Raw genomic sequence first — 22229 nt, forward strand, 5'->3', positions numbered from 1 at the left:
CTCTCTCTCTCTCTCTTTCTCTCTATATCTGCCTCACTCTGGCTCTGGGGCTCCCCCCCCCTTCCCCCCCCCTTTCTCTTTTTCTCTCTCTCTCTCTCCATATAAATATTTCAAGCACACACAAAACCACACAGAGTCAGAATGGTTCAGAGGTGATATTTAGCGTGGCATGGTGCCTCGTGCCTATAACTGCAGCACTCAAGAGTCAGAGGCCGGAGAATTACAGTGAATTCAAGGCCTATGTTCCTGTCTTAGTACCTCGCCTCCTACAAAGATAGACATTTAAGGTAGATCTTCAGACTATGCAGGGAGCCAACGTGGCCTCATGGTGAAGGGACTTATATGGCCTGGAGTCTAGGCGTGTCTCCCCATAGGTCCTCCGTGTGGCAGAAAGCCTTTAAGTATTCCAGGAGGAGGAGAAGGCAGTGGCAGCCCCAGAGTCCCCTTACTTCGCAGATGTCAGTACTTGAGAGCACTGTAGAGGGGCTTGACTGCAGGAAGCAGCCAGATACTGTCTGCTTGTTCTTGAAAGTCCTTTGAATTGTTGCTCTGAGTCGTCCACTTCAGGGATGCTTGGAAATCTCTGCCATTAAGTGTCCCAGTGTTCGCTCACAGGGACAGATTACATGGTCCATGTACACACAGATAAAGCACTGTGTTATGTGTGTAGTATGTATGTGTAATTGCGTTTTCCAGTCTTCCCAGCCCTGCTCATCCAACCCCAGCCCCCAGAAGCTTGTTAGGAAGTTGCTCTTGTGATTATTTAGTGATAGGATATCTTCTTCAGCCGTCTGAGGCTGGGGTTATAGGCATGTGCTCCATGGTTGGCTTTGTGTTGTTCTGAGGTGGTGACAGTTCATATTACCACTTGGAAGCAGGGGCAGGCTCAGGAGAGCCTTGGCTGCACAGGGCCTATGAGGAGAAAGCTGATCTCAGAAAACTAAAGAAAAGAGCAACCAAGGTTAGGAGTGTAGCTTGGTGGTGTAGACACTGCCAGCATTTGCGTGTGTGAAGAGCCTGCTTTCTGGCCCACTGGCAAGCATATGCAAGGGTTTTTTGAAATCCTTGCTTTACTTACTAGTTACCCAGTGAACATTGCTTATTAAGCACAGTCCTCACGACCTGCACCTGCCCGTTGGCCTACACTGGCCTTCCTTGTGTGTCCCATCCTGTCCCCAGCTCCTCACTCTGACTGAGTGGAGCAGCTGTGCTGGATTTCGTGACACCACCTTTAAGTGGAGGCTTGGCTCCTTTTCACTGTAAGTTCCTCCATCCTTTGCAGAGTCTGGAGCCCCTCCCGTCGAGCGGACCTGACTTTGGAGCACTGGGAGAGGAAGCTGAGTTTGTGGAAGTTGAACCTGAAGCGAAACAGGAAATCCTGGAAAACAAAGATGTGAGTATTCTGTGGACCATCTTGATATTGTTTCTGGAATGTTCTCTTGGTAAGCCCCCATGGAGAAGTGAAGCAGCTGACATGTCAGCAGTTGCAGATAGAGAACCTTGACTTGAGGACAGCAGCGCCTTGTTCCTCCGGTTCTCCTGGGTGTCTCCTGGGTGACACTTGATGGGGCTGGTTTAGGGAAACACATTCTGTTTCTGCTGAAAAAATAGAACGAAAGGTTTTTCATGGTTGGAGAGATGGTTCAGATGGCCTAGGTTTGGTTCCCACTACCCATTATGGTGGCTCAAAACCACCTGTGACTCTAGCTCTAGATTCTAGAGTCTAGAAGATCTGACAGCTTTGCACATGTGTACAAATACGTACATGCAGATAAACACTCATACATAAAATAAAATTTCAAAAGTTTTTTAGGGATGGAGATTTGGCTCAGTGGTTAAAGAGCACTGACTGCTCTTCCAGAGGTCCTGAGTTCAATTCCCGGCAACCACATGGTGGCTCCCAACCATCTGTAATGGGATCCAATGACTTCTTCTGGTGTGTCTGAAGACAGCAACAATGTACTCACATATATAAAAATACATAAATAAATCTTTAAAAAAAAGTTTTCAAAGATAGACTCAAATTATGCTTAAGTTTATATACATATATATGTTTGAATGTATAGATAGATAGATAGATAGATAGATAGATAGATAGATAGATAGATATGAAATTAAAGGTGTATTACCAGCAGAGGATAGCATCCCAGATAGCACCCCTCTACCACAGAGCTACAGCCCCAGCTTTGCAGCTTTTGTTTGTTCCTTTCTCCTAGAAGAGTCAAGGTCATTCTTTACCTGCCTTGTGACCTCTCAAGGTTCTTCATCCCACGCCAAAGGCTGGGTGTGGCCCAGGTTAAGGAGGTTGGGCCTCACAGCTTGTTAGGGTGATCCTGGGTTGTTTGGCTGGAGAGGCCAGAGCTCGTTCATTTATTGTCAAGCAGTACATACTTGGCAAAGGCTAAATCTTAAAATAGGAGTTCAGGGACTGACAACAAAACAAACAAACAAACAAACAAACAATGAATGCAGGGCTGGAGAGATGGTTCAGAGGTGAAGAGTGCTGCTCTTCCAGAGGACTTGGATATCCAGCACCCACATGGCAGGTCGTAGCCAACTATAACTCTAGTTCCAGGGAATCTGACGCTGTCTTCCAGCCTGTGTAGGCACCAGGCACTCACGTGCTCCACAGACATACCTGTAAGAAAACACCCATACGTGTAAAAGTTCAAAAAGAAAGAAGTCAGGAGTAAGACGGTTACTATACTTGAGAAGACCTTGCCCTTTGTCTCAGACCCCACCTCTGGCTACAGTCGCAAGCTGCTTCCTGTGCCACACGTGGTGACCTCTATTCCCTTGTCACATTTAGGTGGTGGTTCAGCATGTTCATTTTGATGGACTTGGACGGACTAAGGATGACATCATCATTTGTGAAATCGGAGATGTTTTTAAGGCTAAAAACCTCATCGAGGTGAGTTTGTTCTCTGTGTGGCACACTTTGCCTATAACTTCTGAAGAATCCAAGACCCACAACCCTGCCCCCAGCCTCTCACTGCAGAGGGACCCAAGCCTGGAGAGAGCCTCCCACAATTTACATGACTTCCAGCTGTCCTTACCCCTGTCCATCCACCCCGCCTGCCTATCCTGCACTCTTCCTGACTCTCAGCATCAGCGCTGTCCCTGGGTTCTGCTGAGCCCTTTGGGATCCTCTGTGGACACCCTGTCCACATCCCAGGCCCTTGCTCTGTTGGTCACAGACTCTTTGCTTTGCTATAGTGGGAGATTGCCCATCCTGTGGCTCCCTCCTGTCCTGCCTTTGGACCACACTGACCTATCAGTAGAGGTCATCCATGGCATCCTTGTGGCTCGGTCCACTGGCTCCTCCTTTTGCTAACTTTGAGTAGTGTTAGCAAAACAGCAGTCAGAAGTTTGCGTTTAAGCTGAAGGTGCTGTCTTAGGACAGTTACATAGAGGTGTAAGTGGTCACAGGTGGAGAGCTTGTTAGTGTGAATGTGCACGCTTCCTTACCACAGCTCGACCATTCCCAGAGGCCAGCTTTGGCTCCTCCTGGTTCTTCCAAGTGTGTCTAACATGAGGGTGAACCCAGGTGGCTGGGAGTGCTGACATTCTCTTTTGTCATTGTGAGGACAGTCCTGTCTCTTAGTACATGTATGGGAAGCCTTACTGCAAACACTTAGTGTCCTTGCTGTGTCTCTCTGTGGATGGGCATTACTAAACTGAGTGCTTGGCTCTCATGGATGGCTGTACATTCAGCGTCTTACTGTTGTGTCACAGCGTGCACGGTACAAGTAGCGTTGCTATGTCAAAGGGCATGTGGTCTGTCACTTCAAGGGTCAGAATATTGGTCTCCAAGGAGATCCATCATTCCACACCCCCGCAGGGGGATGGTCAAGATCCACTCTCCAGAGCTGAAAGCCATGTTCCCTAAGGTCTTGACATCCATTGGACATAGAGTGTGGTTTCATTATTCTAATCTGTGGATATGTCCCTGGGATCAAACTTGGCTTGGTAACAAACACCATATTTCGCTGAGCATCTCACCAGCCTCAAATACTCTATCTGTCTGTCTGTCTGTCTGTCTATCTACCTATCTATCTATCTATCTATCTATCACCATTCATCTCCTGTTTTGTTTGTTTTCCTTATTTATTTATTTATTTATTTATTTATTTATTTTTGTTTAGATATCCTCTCACTGTGTAGCCCAGGCTGGCCTCTATCTTTAGCTCTTCCAGCCTTAGCTTCTGAGTGCTGGGATCACAGAGATGTGTCTATTTTCCTTTGGGTTCTCAGCTTTTGCTCATTCCCAGGAGCTCTTTGTCACTTTGTCACCAGTGTCCTTCCTGACTGTCACCTTTCTTCCTGTCCATCCTTGGCCTTTTCTGTGTCTGGGCACTCATTCCCTGTGCTGGCTGCTGGCTGTCTTAGTCAGGTTCACCTCTTCCTCCTGGGACTTGACAGACATTTCCTGCTGCACAACTCTCAGTGCAAGCATTTATGGGTCACGTGGCTCTCAGTGCTCCCGTGTCTTAGGAGAGCTCACTCTCTGTCGTCTGTCCCTCTCCCAGGTAATGCGGCGATCTCATGAAGCCCGGGAAAAACTGCTTCGCCTAGGAATTTTTAGACAAGTGGATGTTTTAATCGACACGTGTCATGGTAGGTGTCAAGGATGAGTGTCTCTCTGATGCCACCCTATAGCCTCCAGGGTCACAGAGCAACCATTTGGTTAGATGCAAAGTGCACCCAAAGGTTTCTCAGGCAGGTCTCAGGGTTAGCCGTCTCAAAAGCTGCACCTGAGGGTTACACTGCAGCAGAGGGGTGGGCGGGGCCAGGGATTTAATTTGTTGGAAGCTCAGCACAGTCAGATAAGAGTGGGAGCACCTGGGGAGCGTTCAAGTACATTAACTTATGAAGTGGAGGCTCTGAGTCTTTTAGGCAACTTGTCTCTGACCCATACTGAGTGATACAGTTCAAGCACTCTGGCCTGCCCCGCCTCCCCAGTCAGTTCAGTGCCTTTGTAGGCACTTGGTTCAACGCTCTTCAGTCCCTGCTGGAACGGCCTTGCACTGGTCAACTCCTCTCCTCTGTGACTTCAGCTCTTACCCTGGCTGCACCATAGAATGCCCTGACAGCAGAGGCTAGCCTAGGGCTTTGTAAACCCGTCATTGTGCACACCACGCTACGTGTCACTCACCCTGCTGTAAGCTGTGGGCATGGTAATTATGAGTGTGTGCTTGACAGTCGTGACGAATGAACCTTGTGAGTGTGAGGTGTTGAAGTGGCACGTGTCACAGGGTAAGGGTTGAAAATAGAGGCCTGCTGTGGTACACACCTTCAATCCCAGCACTCGGGAAGCAGAGACTGGGAGTTCTGTCTACGTGGTGGGTTCTAGGCTAGCCAGGACTGAATTGAGAGACCTTGTCTCAAAAACAAACAAACAAATAAAAACCAGACCAGCACCAAGGCTCCCCCCACCCCCAACCTTTGCCTCCTGACCCCAGCCTGTTGAGACCACATGGACTTCCCCACAGGTATATAGCAGGAACACCCAGCAGGTGTCCTGGGTGGAAGGCAAGATCTACCTCCTCCTCTGGGACCACAGCCCTGCAGGGGTTTGCCTCACTCTGCAGAGAGTACCCCAGGCCCTGGTGGGTTGTGAGGTAGATACCTCCAGTGCAGACCATGCTCACACTCCACTGAATGGAGGACTTTTAGCTGTACTGTTACAAAATCCTGACTGTCAAATGAGTCCCGGGCTTTCATGCTGGCTGGATGGACTCAGAACATTTTCAAGGACTTCCTGAGTGGTAGGCCCATTCCCAGCTGAGGCTGTTTTCAGCACAGGGAGTGGAGTTGGTGTTAGGTTTAGTGGTCTGTTTTGTTTTGTGTGTATGCATGTATGTGTGCAAGTATGTGTATGTGTGTAGATATGTATGTGGTACTCAGAGGACAAATTCCAGGAGTCAGTAGGTCCTGGGACTTGAACCCAGCCTGGCAGGCATTGTACCTTTACCTCCAAGCCATACTGAGCCTTTTATTACTTACTTCTTTAGGTGACGATGCCCTGCCAAATGGATTAGATGTCACCTTTGAAGTGACGGAGCTGAGGAGACTGACGGGCAGTTACAACACCATGGTCGGAAACAACGAAGGCAGTATGGTAGGGCATGGCTCCATCGCTGTCTAGAGCTCTGAGTGTGAGCTCTGAGATGTGCCTGTTGGAGAGGCAGGGAGTTGCTCTGGAACCTGCCGGCTTATGGACTTGGTGTGATGTTCAGTTTTCCTTCCGCCTCCCTAGAACTGTCAGTGTGAGCCGGAGGCCATGTGTAGCAGTAATAACCCTTGTACCTGGACAGACGGGCGTGCGGATGCTCTTGTTTACACTCCGCTGCGCTCTGGTCGGGAGGTTTGGGTTGGGGCAGGAGACCTCTGCCTTCCAGCTTCCCAGGTGCTCAGTGTGGCCATCTTCCACCTGGTCAGCCTTGTGGGGTGCTGTGAGAGACAAAGCCTGTTCACACTGGTCCAGTGCCTGCCGGCTTCATCCTTTCCCTCCCTTAGGTACTCGGCCTCAAACTCCCCAACCTTCTGGGACGTGCAGAGAAAGTGACTTTCCAGTTCTCTTATGGAACCAAAGAAACCTCCTACGGCCTGTCGTTCTTCAAGCCACAGCCTGGGAACTTCGACAGAAAGTAGGAAGCCGAGCAGGTCCCTGCGCTCCCTCGCCTGGTGTGAATGTTAACGTAGATGGCTGGAGTGTGAAATGAGGCCACTGTCCTGAGGATGAGCCCCCGGGTAGTCTGATGGGCCTGTTGTTTAGCTGTGTGCAAGCCCTGTGACTCACTGTTAAAGCTCTGTCCCATTGCCTCCTAGTTTCTCCGTAAACTTATATAAAGTTACTGGGCAGTTCCCCTGGAGCTCACTTCGGGAGACAGACAGAGGAGTGTCTGCTGAGTACAGTGTGAGTACCCTAGGTCTGGGGGTAGGGGGTACACAGACAGTGAATTTATTATTGACAAGGGAGGGAAATGAGTGGGTGAATGCACACGTTACCACCTGGTGGCCTTCTCTGTAGCTCCTCCTCCCTAGCTGGTGCAGGTAACCAGGGGAAGGAGTGAGCTGGCATCCACACTGGTCATGTGGCATCTGTGCTCCTGACTGACTGGCACTCAGTGCTTTCTCTCATCTTTCTCCTTGGTATCCCCTTTTATTAATCTTTTCAAAGAGCACACCCTGAAAGAGTCAAGCACGGTGCTTTCCACCTGGGACAATAGGTGTGAAAGGAGCTGGAGTGTGGAGTGGGGTGGGGTGGTGAGGGTGCACTGGGGACAGACATGCAGCGTGCAGCCTTTAAGGCAGCTGTGTCTCAGGTCGCCCTAAGTGTAACTGGGCACTGTCAGGCTGTGCCACCTGCCCTGTGAGTCCTGACAGTCACTCACTGGAAACAGCAGTGTAGTGCCCTATGGAAGTGGCTTGCTTTCTAAGAGCTGCCCTATGTCCATGAAAAGAAGTTAATTGGGGCCGGGCAGTGGTGGTGCACGCCTTTAATCCCAGCACTTGGGAGGCAGAGGCAGGCGGATTTCTGAGTTCGAGGCCAGCCTGGTCTACAGAGTGAGTTCCAGGACAGTCAGGGCTACACAGAGAAACCCTGACTCGAAAAACCAAAAAAAAAAAAAAAAAAAAGAAGAAGTTAATTGGGAAGCTTCACTTTCTGTAGGCATCTGAGGAAACATGAGTCTTGGGGCCCTCATGCAGAGTGACTGCTGCTCCCTGACTCTCTGTAGGCTCCGCAGGCCTGTACACTGTCCCTGTGTGCTGAGGTGGACACTTTTGGGCCACACTCCTGCACACCAAGGGTGTGGCCTGGGCTCCAGTTGGGTGTCTCCTCATCCTCAGTGGCCTTGTGCTTTCCTCCAGGCCTTCTGACTGCAGAGCTCTCTGGGGAGCTTGGCACCAGGTGTCTTTGCTAGTGAAGTCACGGCTAGTCTCAGAGCTCCCTGACATCATGACATTCAGAGAGAATGGTGTTCTGAGCTAGAGTCTAGGGCAGGCTGTGGGTCAGGCTGTTGGGCAAACCTGCTGAGAGGCAGGAGGTTGGGTTCCTTGGACCTGGCCTTTGTTCCCTTTGACTGTGGAAAGAAAACCCTTGGCCCCATGTGGCTTGGTCTTCTCATTCTTCTGGGTCTGATGCAATCCAAGTGAAAGTTCACTGGGCCTGCCTTGAGCTAGCCATGGGGGCTGGGTGGGTGTGCCATGTCGTGTGTGTCTTACTGTGATGAGACTGATACCCGCTGTTGACAGAGTCACTCCCAGCTTTTGGGTATGGTCCTGTTCCTTCACCGGCAGCTCAGAACAGCACTGCTCTGACTCAGTTTACAGTCCTTCCCCTCTGCCTATATGAGTTCTCTTCTGTTCCTCCTCCTTCCCTAGTTCCTCTCATTTAAAATTGTTGTCTTCAGGCTGGGCCTGAGGCTGGGGGAAGATCACTTGCCAGCACTGGCCTGATCGTCCCTGGTGCTGAGGAAAGAGATTATCAAGTGTGTTCCTCAGAGATGCCCAATTTAAAGGATGGTTTACATCAGCTTGTTCCAGTATGGACGGAGCAGAACAAGGCTTCCTTCCGTGTTGTTACAGTTTCCACTGTGGAAGACTAGTCACACTGTCAAGTGGGAGGGTGTGTGGCGGGAGCTGGGCTGCCTCTCGAGGACTGCGTCGTTTGCTGTGCGGAAGGAAAGCGGACACTCGTTGAAGTCGTCTCTCTCGGTAGGACTTGCTCTCTGTGTGGAGTGTGTTGACAGCCCTGTGACCCATTGGCCAGTCTCTGCTGAAGTGAGGCTGGCTGAGGTGCCAGTGAGACTGGGTGGTTGGGACAATGGCCTCTAGCTCCACATCTACTGCCTCTTAATAGTTTTGTTAGGTAACATCAGTGCAAACAGAGATTAAATGAAATGCAGTGACTAGGGTGGCTGCTGGGCTCTCTGAGGGAACGAAGCTGGTCGGCGTCGGTGGGACACTCTCTGGTGCCGCTTGGTGTGCCATCTCAACTTTAAGCTGTCCTGAGAGAACAGGGACAGGCACAGGGCTGTGGGCATGATGAGCACAGCCCAGACCTCAGTGCACAACAAGTGTTACTGTCCTTGGAGCTGCCGGCCGTGAAAATGAGAATGCCTTGCACTCATTTCTTTCAGCACGCCATGGTCATCGACTCTCGGAATTCATCTATCTTGCCAAGAAGAGGGGCCTTGCTCAAAGTCAACCAGGTAGCGTCTCACCACAGCTCCTCACTGGGGAGCCGGTGCACTGTGCACAGGTTAACACAATGCTTTGCCTGGAGTTTGCAAACTCATCCAGTAGTGTGTGACACTAGTGCACTCGTCTACTGAGCCACCTAAGGGAGGCCCTGGGTTCCATCACACCATCACAGATAGGAAAAACCACTCTAGAATTGCCTACAAGGGTTGCTGACTCCACTCTTAGGGCTGCTGGCCTCAGAATCGGCCCTCGTTCCTTGCAGTTTATCTTGTGTCTTCCCCCAAGGCCACAGTGGTTGACATGGCAGCTTCTTTGGTGGTGTCACACGACAGTAGGAACAGAGTTGGAGGACCAACAGTAGGCAAGACTGTCATGCAGAGGCCTGCAAGGCCAGTTGAGGGCAGAGCTGGTGCTGGTGCCTGTGGGAAGCAGGGTTAGTGCCTTAGAGGTGATATGGTCAGCTGGCCTGCAGGTGTGGGGGACCTGGGTGACACTGTGGCTGTGGTGGTCCACCCTGCTGCTTGTAGTGCTTGTGGTGAGCAGGACCCTGGGGTGCCTGTCTTATTCAGGGTTTCTATGGCTGTGACGAAACACCATGATAAAAAAGCAAGTTGGGGAGGAAGGGGTTTATTTAGCTTACACTTCTGTATTGCTGTTCATCACCAAAGGAAGTCAGGACTGGAACTCACACAGGGCAGGAATCTGGACACAAGAAAACCAGAGGCAGGAGCTGATGCAGAGGCCATGGAAGGGTGCTGCTTACTGGCTTGCTCCTTATGGCTTGCTGAGCGTGCTTTCTTATAGAACCCAGGACCACCAGCCCAGGGATGGCCCCACCCACCATGAGCTATGCCCTCCCGCATTGATCACTAGTTAAGAAAATGTCTCACAGCTGGATCTCATGGAGGCATTTCCTCAACTGAGCCTCCTTCCTCTCTGATGACTAACTTTTGTCAAGTTGACAAAACCAGCCAGGACAGTGCCCAATCTTCATTTTTAGGGGAGTGATTAGTGGTAAGATTTTTATGTAAAATGTTCCTGTCATGAAAGCAGCTCACTCTTCAGATGCTGAGCAGGCCAGTGCCTTCAGACAGGCACGGACAGCAACACTGTCATTTCGTGGGGAAGGTAGTACGTCGTATCCCCTGTGTCCCTATGATCTGTGGCTTCTTCCCCAGGAGCTGGCAGGCTACACGGGAGGGGATGTGAGTTTCATCAAAGAAGACTTTGAGCTTCAGCTGAATAAGCCGCTCGCGTTGGATTCGGTGAGTCTGCGGCCTACGCTGTGCCTGTGGAACCCTGAGCCCAGAGCACTGGCATTAGCCCAGTGCTATGGTGCTTTAACCCATAGGACTTAAGGCCCTCCAGTCAGCATGTGTGTGGCCTGTCAGGCTGCACTGGGTTCTCACTCTAAGGTACCGCAGAATTCCATCATCCTTTCCTCTCTGCTGGCACTGCTCAGACTCTGCTGCCCCTGCCTGTGGTGTGGAGCCATGCTCTGATTTCCCCGTGCCCTTTCCCCCTATCCCCCAGCCAAGCTCCCCTACCCACACCGTACCCACTGCTTCCCAGTGAGCTTGTACTCTAGAGTAGCGCCCCTCCACCCACCCGCTCACAGGCTCTGTCAGAGGGGTGGGGCTCTTCCTTCACAGGCACCTGTTGTGTTCTTCACCTGCCTCCTGCTGCTGTAACGTCCTTTTGTTATCGTCCATGTGGCCTCCTGCTCCAGGTTTTTAGGAGTTTGGCACAGGCATGTCTCCAGCCACCTTCTCTTATCTTCCGGCCTGGGGGTTGGAGGGGGGGCTCTACTGTACGTATTCTGTAGAAGACCATTTGCCACCTACCCACTCATCTGTCTACACATGGGTCCACCCACCTGTCTACGCATCCTTCTTCCATCCACATAGTATCTAATCATTCTCTTACCCACCCATTTGTGTGCTCACCCACCTGCGCCCTGGCTGCCAGACAGTCTAGGTGCTTATATCAAGAGGTGGGAGTAAGGGGGTTGTCTTAGTTAGGGTGTCATTGCTGTGATGAGACTCTGTGACAGCAACTCTTATAAAGAAAACGTTTAATTTGGGGCTGGCTCACAGTTTTCAGAGATTTTAGTTCGTTATCATCATGGCAGGAAGCAAGGCAGCTTGCAGGCAGACTTGGTGGTGGAGGAGCAGAGAGTTCTACATCTTGATCTGCAGGCAGCAGCAGGAGACTCTGTACCACACTGGACATATCTTAAACTTCTAGGACCTCAAAGCCCGCCTCCACGGTGACATACTTCCTCCAATAAGGCCACACCTCCTACAAGTACCATTCCCTATGGCCAAGCATTCAAACCCATGAGCCTGTTGAAACCACTACAAGGGTGGAACTCAAAGAGAACAGGAGGACTGGTGGCTGAGACGGGCAGAGTTGGGGCAGGCTGAGAGTGGAGAAGAGGCTTAGTGCAGGCAGTATCCACCTGACAGGAGGAGAGGCTTCAGAGCAGTTAGTGTCTGAGTTCATCAGGCAGTGAGGAGCAGGGTGGCCCCTCAGCTTTGACGTGAGGCCAGCTGTGGAAGAACCCTGGGAGCTGGACTGTACCTCTGACAACCTGAGGCCACTTGAAAATAAAATGCTTATTTTAAGAGATGGAGAGGAGGCCGGGCGGTGGTGGCGCACACCTTTAATGCCAGCACTTGGGAGGCAGAGGCAGGCGGATTTCTGAGTTTGAGAGTTCGAGGCTAGCCTGGTCTACAGAGTGAGTTCCAGGACAGCCAGGGCTACACAGAGAAACCTTGTCTTGAAAAACCAAAAAAAAAAAAAAAAAAAAGAGAGAGAGAGAGAGAGATAGATAGAGAGATGGAAAGGAGAGAACTGGGAACAAACCCAGCAGAATGGCTCCTTTGAGGCATCCAGGAGCAGTGAGGGGGTGGGGCTGGGTAAGGAGGGTGGGTGGGTGGGTGGGTGGATGGATGGATGGATGGATGGACAGACAAACAAAAGGGTGGGTAACAGAATGAATAGATAGGTGAATGGTAGGATGAGTGGACAGGAAGAGGGTCGAGGGCTCAGGAGGTTTGGCTCTGGCAGGAAGGAACTGGGACCTTCTCTGCTGGTGGGAACATGGAGTGTAGATGCCTCTGAGTAGGAGCAGGTGTGGGGCGAGAAGGAAGTAAAGCCGGGACCTGGTTCTTCTCAGGAGCACAGCGAGCTGCCTTCCAGGCCGGAGCTAGTGGTGTGTTCAGGAAGAGCTGGGGGAGGGGTGCGAGTCTGCTGAGGTCCTTGTCTCTAAGAAGCAGAGACAGGCCTCATCCCAGAGGAGGATCAGGAGTGGAATCATCTCCATGAGCAGTCAGAGCATACGTCCCATCTCCCACCTCCCCATCAGCCCCCACTGTCATCACTGGGCCCAGTGTCGGAAATGTCCAAGTAGACTTCCCAATGGTGGCACTTCCTAGGAAACTTAATGTTAGTTGAAAATGTCTGAAGGGTGGTGTCCTGCTAAAAAGCTAGCTCAGTCTGGCCAGCCTTCAGACTAGAGGCCTTCCCTTAGCCTTCCAAAGTATACTACAAAGGTGACCTTACCATGTGTGTGGCTTCCAGAATGCCATACAGACAGATGGGCACATGAGTGTGCATTAGACAATGGTGAAGTTGGGAGATGTCACCCCATTATTGCCATGTGAGGACTGTCCTGTGTGTTGTGTGGCTCTGCCCACTCTCTTCCTTCTTTAGCCCTTCCCACGAAAGCATCTAGAAAAAGACCCTCTGAGCAACTATGGAGTTTATAAGGACTGGCCAGTCCAACACATGAGGTCTCTACACTGTATGACTGTGGGAGTGGTGTAGCTCATATAGACCTTCAGCCTGAGGGGCGCATACACAGTCCCCTCACGTTTTGGGGTCTGAGCAGTTGTAGGATCTCATATCTAGTGTTCTGGCTGTCCTCTATCAGTCCTGTGGGCCTGACTTCTCATGCAAGAGGGTTTTGTCCTGGCAGGAATGCAAGCTAAGTCCTTGCTGCACTTCTGTGTGACTTTGATGGAGTTTAAAGTGGCCTCTGACTGAGTTCTTCAACCTCACTGCCCCTGGTCCCCTATGGCCCTGCTGTTGCTCTACTGTGCATGCCAAGGGCATTCAAAGGCATGCAGAGTAGAACCAGTTTCCTGCTGGCTCTCACGGAGACAGAAAGAAACACTGTATTTGTATTTGCCCTTGCACAGGTGTTCTCCACATCTCTCTGGGGTGGAATGCTGGTGCCCATCGGTGACAAGCCATCCAGCATTGCTGACAGGTCAGTGCGGCAGAAGCTCCCCACAGCATCCTCTGGGACTCTGGGTGGTTTTGTTTTTACAGAGGGAGCAGTATTCACAGTGCTCTGGATTTTCATGTGGAATGAGATTTGAAGTACCCAGTACTTAGACTTTGTTGCTTTTCTTTTTTTTTTTTTAAGATTTATTTATTTTATTGTGTACAGTGTCACAGTGATGCCCAGAAGAAGGCGTCAGATCCCATTACAGATGGTTGTGAGCCACCATGCAGTTGCTGGAATTTAAACTCAGGTCCTCTGGAAGAGCAGTCAGTGCTCTTAACTGCTGAGCCATCTCTCCAGCCCTACTTTGTTGCTTTTTGTTGTGAAACTTTATTGTATTAACATTTTTCTCAGCCAAGCATGATAGTGCACACCTTTAATCCCAGCACTTGAGAGGCAAAGCCAGAACTGTACAGAGAAAATGTCTCGAAAAATAAAAAAAAAATTTTCCTCTTTTTCTTTTTTTTTTTTTAATTATTATGAAAGAATTTGGTTAGTACTTATAGAATTGAAAATAAAGGCATGTTTAAAAAGTAGGGTGCTTAGTCCTCCCGGAGGGTAAGCCTGCCTCACTCTGGTCTGCTCCTTTTGGTCAGGTAGGAGTGTGCTTATATACAGAGAGTGAGCTGTGTCTTACATGCTGTGTTTTATATGAAACTTGTCTTCCCAATTGTTAAATGTTATAAAGAGATCAAAGAGTGATTTGATTGTTCACTGAGTCATGAGAAAGTCTTTAAAAGTAACGTTTTGTGCGTGAGTGTGTGTGTACGCATGAGTGCATACATGTGTGCAGGTTCACATATGCCATGGTACATATGTGGAGGTTGGTTCTCATCTTCCACCTTATTTTGAGTCAAGGTCTCTTGATTTTGCTACTGTGCCGCACCTGGCTGGCGCGGCCTTCCAGGCGACTGTCCACCTCCCATCTCACTATAGGAGTGCAGGGATTGCAATTGGATGTTATGCATCTGGTTCCTGTGTGTGCCAGGGATCTAGACCCCACATGGGAGATCACAACATATAACTCCAGTTCCAGGAGATCAAGGCCCTCTTCTGGTTTCCTCCGGCACCAGCCATACATGTACACAAACAAACATGTAGACAGAACACGCATACACATAAAATAAAAATAAATAAACCTTTAAGAAACCACCCGAGAACAGACCTTACTGTTTGCATGTATTATTAATTAATGCCAGCAGACCATGCAGGAAAGCTTTGCTTAGCAGTCAGACAGTAAAAGTATTTATGGGTTTCTGAGCTCTCCCAAGTTTGTATGAGTAGCAGGGGCCTTGCTCCCTATGTGTTGTCGAAACCTATTGGACCGCTCTCCCAAGGCTCAGAATAGCTTTTCATATGGATGACCATTGAAAATTAAACCCAGCTAGGAGGGGTCTTGCATCCTTATCCCACCACTTGGGAGAGCAGAGGCAGCTCTGTCTTGAGTTTGAGGCCTTTTCTAAAATATATCTATATAGATAGTGATGGATATAGGTTGATACAGATAAAGGCATACGTAAAAAATTAGAACATTCTCCCTCAATTAAAAAGCGTTGCAGGAGGTTAAGGTTATGAGGAAGTTGACTAACCTTCAGGGAAGCCCTGGTTCTATCCTTAGCAGTTAGAATGCAGTAGAATTCATTGTAGAAAACCAAAGTAACACTCATGTGGTCTGTTTGTGTCTGGTGTCTCCTGGCCCCTCTGGACCTGCCTTCTAACCCAGTGTGGCTGGGAGGCTGTGTGGTTGGCACATGTGGTTGGGAGTGAACCTCATGGCGGGTCTCTTAGACAGCTGCCTCCCTTTATAAGGGATGGTCCTCATTCACCTTCCTCTAAGTGTCTTTGTTGTGTCTGATCGCTCATATCTCCAGAAGGAGCTGCTGTTGGGTTCCAGGTAGATTTCGGTAGGTGTTACATGCTCTCTTTCCTCCCCTCTCTTGGTGTTCTGCTGTGTGCAGACTATGCTATACAAACCAGCTGTGACCCTGCTGCTGCCTCACTTACTGTGGGTCTTGTGGATCTTTACCTAATGAAATGACACCTGTCACTTTGCTGCAGGTTTTACCTGGGAGGCCCCACGAGTGTCCGAGGATTTAGCATGCACAGCATTGGACCCCAGAGTGAAGGTCAGTGAGCTAAGACTTGGAGACTTGCAGTCCTTTCCTCCTCTATGGGCTGCCATCTGTGAGGGGCGGGGCAATGGGAATAGCAGTTTGCAACAGTGCAAGCATCAGGACTTCCATTCATTGTGTGTAAGAATAGGACCATTTTGAGCGGCCATGCCAGCTCCTGCTCTTTGTGGGCAACCTTTGCTCAAAACCCAGCAATCCAAGTAGCCCTGTGCCCTACGATGTATCCACTTCTCTGAAGACTCAGCAGGCTTCATCTGCCATGTCTTTGCTCCCAGAGACATTTGCAGGTTTGCGGGATAATTTGTCTCACCAGGTAGAAGCTATAGCTCTGTGACTGTGGATAAGGTGACTTCTTAACATTTGTTGTTTGTTTTAAACAGACAGTATCTCTATCTACTATTGCTGTAATCTGAGTTCAGAAGTTATCCTGAAAACATCTGCTTTTTTTATACAATTTAAATTTTATTGATGAATATTTTCCTTCACTTTTTAGTATTTTTATTTTTTTGCCAAGATAATATAAAATCTTCTATTTTTTTTTTTTACTTATTCATTTTACATCCTGCTCACTGCCCCCATCCCAGTCATCCCCTCCCACAATCCTTCCCCTATCTCTCCTCCCCATCTCTGAGCGGATGGGTGCCCCACTGGGTATGCCCCCCACCCTGGCACTTTAACTCTCTTTGAGGCTAAGCACATCCTCTCCCACTGAGGCCAGACAAGGCACCCAGCTAGAGGAACATATCCCACAGACAGGCAACAGCTTTTGGGATAGCCCCCGCTCCACTTGTTCAGGACCCTCGTGAAGACCAAGCTGCACATCTGCTACACAGGTGTTGGGGGTTGAGGGGTAGGTCCACCCCTTGTATGCTCTTTGGTTGGTGGTTCAGTCTCTGAGAACCCCAAGGGTCCAGGTTAGTTGACTCTGTTGACTTCCTGTGGGGTTCCTATCCTTTTCTGGGCCCGAAAACATTTGCACATTGATTTCAAATCAGGCATGCCAAGTAAAATTTTAGCTCTCAGAGAGTTAAAAACAAATAAAAAGTAATGAAAATGAAGCAGCTACAGATTTGCTACTCAGTTACTTTCAGGAATGGTAGAAGTAGGTTAAATTTAGCCCTGTTTTGTTTAGATGCAAATGACAAATGAGAGGCTGGAGAGACAGCTCAGCAGTTACAAGCACTGACTGTTCCAGATGACCTGTATAGCACCCACCTAGTAGATCACAACCATCTGTATCTCCAGTTCTGGGGTCTGATTGTCTTCCTCTGGTCTCTGTAGTCACCCCACTCGCGGTGCACAAAGACATACATGCTGACACACACACACACACACACACATATATATATATTTTTTTTTTTTTGATGTTTTAGCCCTGGCTATCCTGGAACTCACTCTGTAGACCAGGCTAGCCTCAAACTCATAGTTTCTCTTCCTCTGCTTCCTGAGTGCTGGGATGAAAGGTGTGTAGCACCAATGGCTTGGCTGTCATAGAAATTTTTGGCCGTGAGCCTAGGCTTTAACAGGAGTCACCCCTCCAGCTCTCATACACATCTCCAAAGTGACACAGGATGCATCTGGAATACATTGGTAGATTGACAGCAGCATTTCACAGGGCTGCTCAGCTGGTATCCCCTAGGTTCCACAAGGTTCACAGCCCTCGTGCTGCCCACATTCACACATGCTGTACTGCTTAGCAGTCTCCCAGAAACCCTTGCCTTTCTGTTTTCTTACATCCCTTCCCTGTTGGTGACCAACATGGAATTAAGAGAACTGAAGCTTTCTGCCTTCCGAGCAGGAGCCCAGAGGCAGGGAGGGTAGCCACTTAGCAGAGCCCCGGAGGGGCAGTGGAAAGGGAGGAGGGCAAGGCTACAGAGGCCAGACACTCCCCTCCCTGAGTATGGGAGTGGAGTAGCCACAGGCTGCTGGCTCAGATAAGAAAGCTGCCCCAGCAGTTTCCCTCTCCTGGGTAACTTGAGCCAGTGACTGACTCCGAAAGGAGCTTTTCTCCAGGCCTGGCCTTCATCATTGAAACCAGGGGTTTGGGTTGAAAGCTTGGGTTCTGGCAGCTCCAGAAGTGTAGACTCAGACACCGTCTCGATGGTGAAATCAGGGAGGCTGTGTGGCCACTGGTAGAGGAGGAGCAGGTTGCTCTTTCACTCCTGGCCCTGTAGACAGGGCAGGCAGCAGCCTGTTCCTTTGTGGTTCCCTGGCTCCTCAGCTGTGGCAGCGTTAAGGAAGGACCCTGAAAAGCAGGGAGGCCGGGCTTGCCCTCATAGTTTGTGGAGCAGAACTGAAAGCAGGAACTCTAAGTGCTGAGTCAGCAGATTCTATGTTCTTTCTGTAGGAGATTACCTGGGCGGGGAGGCGTACTGGGCCGGGGGCCTGCACCTCTACACCCCACTGCCCTTCCGGCCAGGCCAGGGTGGCTTCGGAGAGCTTTTCAGAACTCACTTTTTCCTCAATGCGGGCAACCTGTGCAACCTCAACTATGGTGAGTCTACCCCGGCCGTGTGTCCTCCTGACACAGGATGGTGCTGTCCCTTATGATGCCATTATATAAAGAGGAGGCTGCGTCTTACCCCACAAACAAGCGTCAAGTGCTGCCGGTGTCATTAGGGCCCAGTGCTCAGCACAGCTCTGTCTGGAGGATGCTCACAGAGCACGTGTCTTGGGCTCAGAGGCATGGTAAGTGCCTCCCAGCTGCTCTTCTAGACAAAGGGGGGCAGGGCAGCCAGACCCAGAGAACTGAAGCCTTCAGCTGTCTCTGGGAGAGTGGGGTGCAGATACCAGCCCCATACCTGTCTTCACTAGCTAGATCCAGCTGTAAGGGGCCCTGCCAGGGAGGGAGCCACACATCTGCTCACCAGCTTTGCTGTTTCAGGTGAGGGCCCCAGAGCCCACATCCGGAAGCTAGCTGAATGCATCCGCTGGTCCTATGGAGCAGGCATCGTCCTCCGACTTGGCAACATCGCTCGGCTGGAGCTGAACTACTGCATTCCTATGGGTGTGCAGCGGGGTGACAGGTGTGTGGGGCCGCTGTCAGCTCTGCAGCTCTGTGGAGCTTCTGTTGCAGTTTGTTCCGGGATGGTCACTTCAGTGAGAGACTGGATTGTCAACTAAAACACAAGAGCATGTGTCCTCGGTGGAGCTCTCTTAGTTGGAGGGGAGAGGGAGATGACCACTGCTTCCCTGGAGCACTGCAGCTCTGACTTGGGAGTGCACCAGTGGGAAGTCCTGACCCTGCTTGCTGGAGGTGTAAAGCAGGAGAGAGCTTCCCTGTGCCAACACTGGCCTGGGGCTGGCCACAGCTTTGCTGTGGGCCGGAGGACTCTACCCACGAACATGGATGGAGCAGTGGTCGTGCTCCACGGGTGGGTTAGGCCCAGGGCCATTCAGGGTTATAGAGAGACCCCCATCTCTTACATTACCTTGTAGGCCTTGTCTGGAGACCCAGAGGGATTTATATGAGCAGGAAACTTTAATGATACAGCTCTGGAAGTCAGAAGTCAGGACATGCTGGCCGGAGGCTGATGCCGGGCCACTGTGCCGGCTTCCATGGGGCTACCTGCGGACAGGGAGGCAGTGCAAGCGCCTGGGTACTCTACAGAAGCTCACAACCTCTCACAGGGCCCATTCCAAGATAGATAGTTCCTAGGGGCCACAGGCCAGATGTCACCTTGCCTCGTGGTAGGGCCTGGAATAGGTTCCGTAGCTACTCTGGGTCGTTTCCCATGCAGAGAATAGAAGGCTTGGACAGGCAGCGCTCTGCTCTTGTGTGGTCTGGCGGCGGTGCCTGTCACTCCCATCACTGCTGTGTTGTACTGGCCTACTCCTCTTGTCTCTTAGTGTCCTCTGTCCACCACGCCTGCTGCCTGCAGTCTGACATGCCACATTGCTGATTTCACAGTGCAGTGAGGAGAGGAGGGTGGATGTCCCCAGGTCCCTGCTGCACAGTCGGTCCCTGGTACACAGTAGATGCCTTCTCAAGAGCTGCCTCAGCCTTCAGCCTGGGTTAGCTCTGTCTGTGCAGCTACCACGTAGGTGGAGCTGGGTCAGAGCTATGGCCAGCTGCCTTCACAGACTGTGTTGGGGACAGGACATGTACTTTGGGATGTGTTGGGCTCCAGTGCCAACAGCAGTTGCCGCTATCTCTGAACGCTCACCTCGTGTGGCTTATGCTGCTGTAATACTGACAGCAGCCACAGGATGGCAGTGTGCACAAGCAGTTCCTTTGCTTTTGAGCTTCTTGTTAATTGGCCCTTTAGCAAGTGTTCTTTACAGCTCAGGACCCTTCAGCTGCGCCTCTCTCTTAGTTAAATCCGAGAACCATGTTTCAAAAATTGAGAACATAGCCTTCAGAAGGAAGAAGTCTGCTGTGCTGAAGTAGGGGAAGACCCTGGCCAGGGTTTGCCTGGTCGCTGTTTGCCGTTGTGATGGTGGCAGGCTGGTGTTTGCTGTGGGTAGTGAAGGCTGTCCAGTGTCAGCCTTGACATCGAAGTAACTTCCCTAGTGTGGTTTGGTTTGCAGCTTTGTGGGCAAGAGTGGAATTTGATAACATTTGAGGGAAATGACCTCAATGTTATCTAGTTTGTAAAATTAGGAAGTTGGCAGGTGAACAGTGTCCGTAGCCTCACCCCCAGGGTTAAACCAGGTGATCTGTGATCTACGGCCTTTACAAAAGGGTGGCAGTTTGAAGTGTTCTGACTTCTGTCCTGAATGATTTCTGGCGCAGTCTTCTCTGGGACCTGAGTGTTCTGTCACAGCGTGACTCCTCAGACTAGGTCTCTGGAGACCCGGTGCGGTGAGTCAGGCTGCTTCAGCCGCTCCTTGAGCTGTAGGAAGGACACCATCCCTGCAGCTGAGGAGGGCATCCTGACTGTGGGAACAGCTGTCCTGGGGGAGGGTGTAGCATGGGACAGAGAATGTGGGCTTGCTGGGGCCTCGGGGGGAATGGCTGCTCACAAGTGTGCCTCCTCCCGCTCTCCCCCGCCTCACCTCTCTCTTCAGCCGCATTGGTGTCTTCCTCTCAGTGCCTGTCAAGGGCTCTGTTCGGGCCCATGAGAGCTATTCCCCACACCTAGCACACCACCCAGGATGAAGAGCTTTGAGGGTTAAGAGCAGGCATCAGTGGACTTTTCTGATGACCCTTGCTGGGGCTGATATACGGGTGAGCACTGGCACCATGGGCCAGGAAGGCAGCCTGCACCTGGCCTAGGGGTAGAAGCCAAGGAGGCCAGCAGGGTCTGCAGAGGACTGAAGGGTCCCGGTCCTGTAACTCTGGGTGCTACCTCGAATACTCATCACAGGCATTGCTCTGTGCTATGTGTGTCACAGTACAAGCATCTTTGAGTTGTTTACAGTTGTGGTAGCAGGGCTGGGTGTTCTCTGAAGAAGCTTCTCTGGGGGTTTCTCTAAAGCAGCTGTGGTCCCTTTTGTGGATCAGTTTCATATTTTAGAATATGAAACTGGCTGCGTAGGCCCAGGCTGAGGGCACAGGTACACAGGAGATCCTCAGCCTTCAGGGGGACAGCTTTCCTCCAATCAGGAGGGCTCCCCAGCAGGGCAGTGTGACCACTGCCATTTACCTGTGTCTCGACATGCCAGTGGGGCACAGCACTCAGAACTGGGTGTTTGGTGCCTGCAGCCAATCCTGAGAAGGCCCACACAGGACACCCTAGAGCTAAGCTCTCCAGAGAGCACACCTGTGGTCACTGTGTCATCATGGGTCAGAAACAGGGCTGGCTGGTGGCTGGACTCTCTGAGGCTAGGTTGCTGGGTCATTGTGAGGCCCAGGACAATATTGAATTCTGGGCTAGCTCCAACATGTGGGCCTCCTGGTTCTACTTCCCGTCCTGACACCAGGACAATGTACCTTTGGGTGGGATGGAGCAAGAGGGTCTTAGGCTCTATTTCTTTCTTTTCGGCTTTCTCCAGGGGCTAATTCTTATTAGCCCAGGGAACTGTGGTAGCTACAGAGCCTCTTGATGATATAGGGAGTACCCTGTTGACCTCTCTTTTTCTTTTTAGGATTTGTGATGGTGTCCAGTTTGGAGCTGGAATTCGATTCCTGTAACTTGAGTCCAGGAGCAGCTTGGATGAACATCGGGAGTCTCCCAGGGTACATGCCTATTTGGAGGTGACACAGTTGAATGCTTCTGGGCCGTAATTCTTATGGGAAATCACGTCAATAAATTTTAAACACTCAGCTTTGTCCTGGATGTGGTCTGTTTTTCAGGCCATGCGTCTTTATGGACACCTACTTTTCTTGAGGACATGTGACAGTCTGACCTGCGCAGTCCTGGACCTAAGGGCTTTCAGGTGACCTCTCCCAAGAGCCTTTTCCTTGTAGACTCCTAGAGTCTACTGTTGGGATCGCAGTTACCTCAGTGCAGCATGACCTGCTAGTGCTGGTGTGATGCTAGGATTCCAAGGCAGACAGGAAGTGCACTGTCAGCTGATAGCATGGCTGCTCCTGCCCGTCACTTGTGACTCAGGCTGCACAGCTATCGTCTTGCAGGAAACTGAGATGTCCAGCTGGTCCATGGCTCAGGTGCTTCTGGGCAAGACTGACTTCTAAAGACACCCATGCT

At 50.7% G+C, this 22229-nt stretch overlaps 1 protein-coding gene across 1 annotated transcript in view; it reads left to right on the plus strand.

Moving 5' to 3' along the window:
- Window positions 1-21844, plus strand: part of Samm50 (SAMM50 sorting and assembly machinery component) — a 24626-nt gene extending 2782 nt beyond the window's left edge. The window contains exons 2-15 of the mRNA XM_028788727.1: window positions 1283-1393; window positions 2810-2911; window positions 4530-4617; window positions 6015-6121; window positions 6520-6650; window positions 6832-6919; window positions 8593-8721; window positions 9147-9218; window positions 10389-10475; window positions 13416-13486; window positions 15563-15630; window positions 17984-18130; window positions 18521-18662; window positions 21667-21844. Coding sequence (XP_028644560.1) covers window positions 1283-1393; window positions 2810-2911; window positions 4530-4617; window positions 6015-6121; window positions 6520-6650; window positions 6832-6919; window positions 8593-8721; window positions 9147-9218; window positions 10389-10475; window positions 13416-13486; window positions 15563-15630; window positions 17984-18130; window positions 18521-18662; window positions 21667-21712 — 1389 coding nt within the window. The 3' untranslated portion in view covers window positions 21713-21844. The remainder of the gene's footprint in view (window positions 1-1282; window positions 1394-2809; window positions 2912-4529; window positions 4618-6014; window positions 6122-6519; window positions 6651-6831; window positions 6920-8592; window positions 8722-9146; window positions 9219-10388; window positions 10476-13415; window positions 13487-15562; window positions 15631-17983; window positions 18131-18520; window positions 18663-21666) is intronic.
- Window positions 21845-22229: the final 385 nt, after the last annotated feature.

The sequence above is a fragment of the Grammomys surdaster genome, unplaced genomic scaffold (assembly GCF_004785775.1).
Source record: "Grammomys surdaster isolate TR1022 unplaced genomic scaffold, NIH_TR_1.0 125767, whole genome shotgun sequence".
Classification (NCBI taxonomy): Eukaryota; Metazoa; Chordata; class Mammalia; order Rodentia; family Muridae; genus Grammomys; species Grammomys surdaster.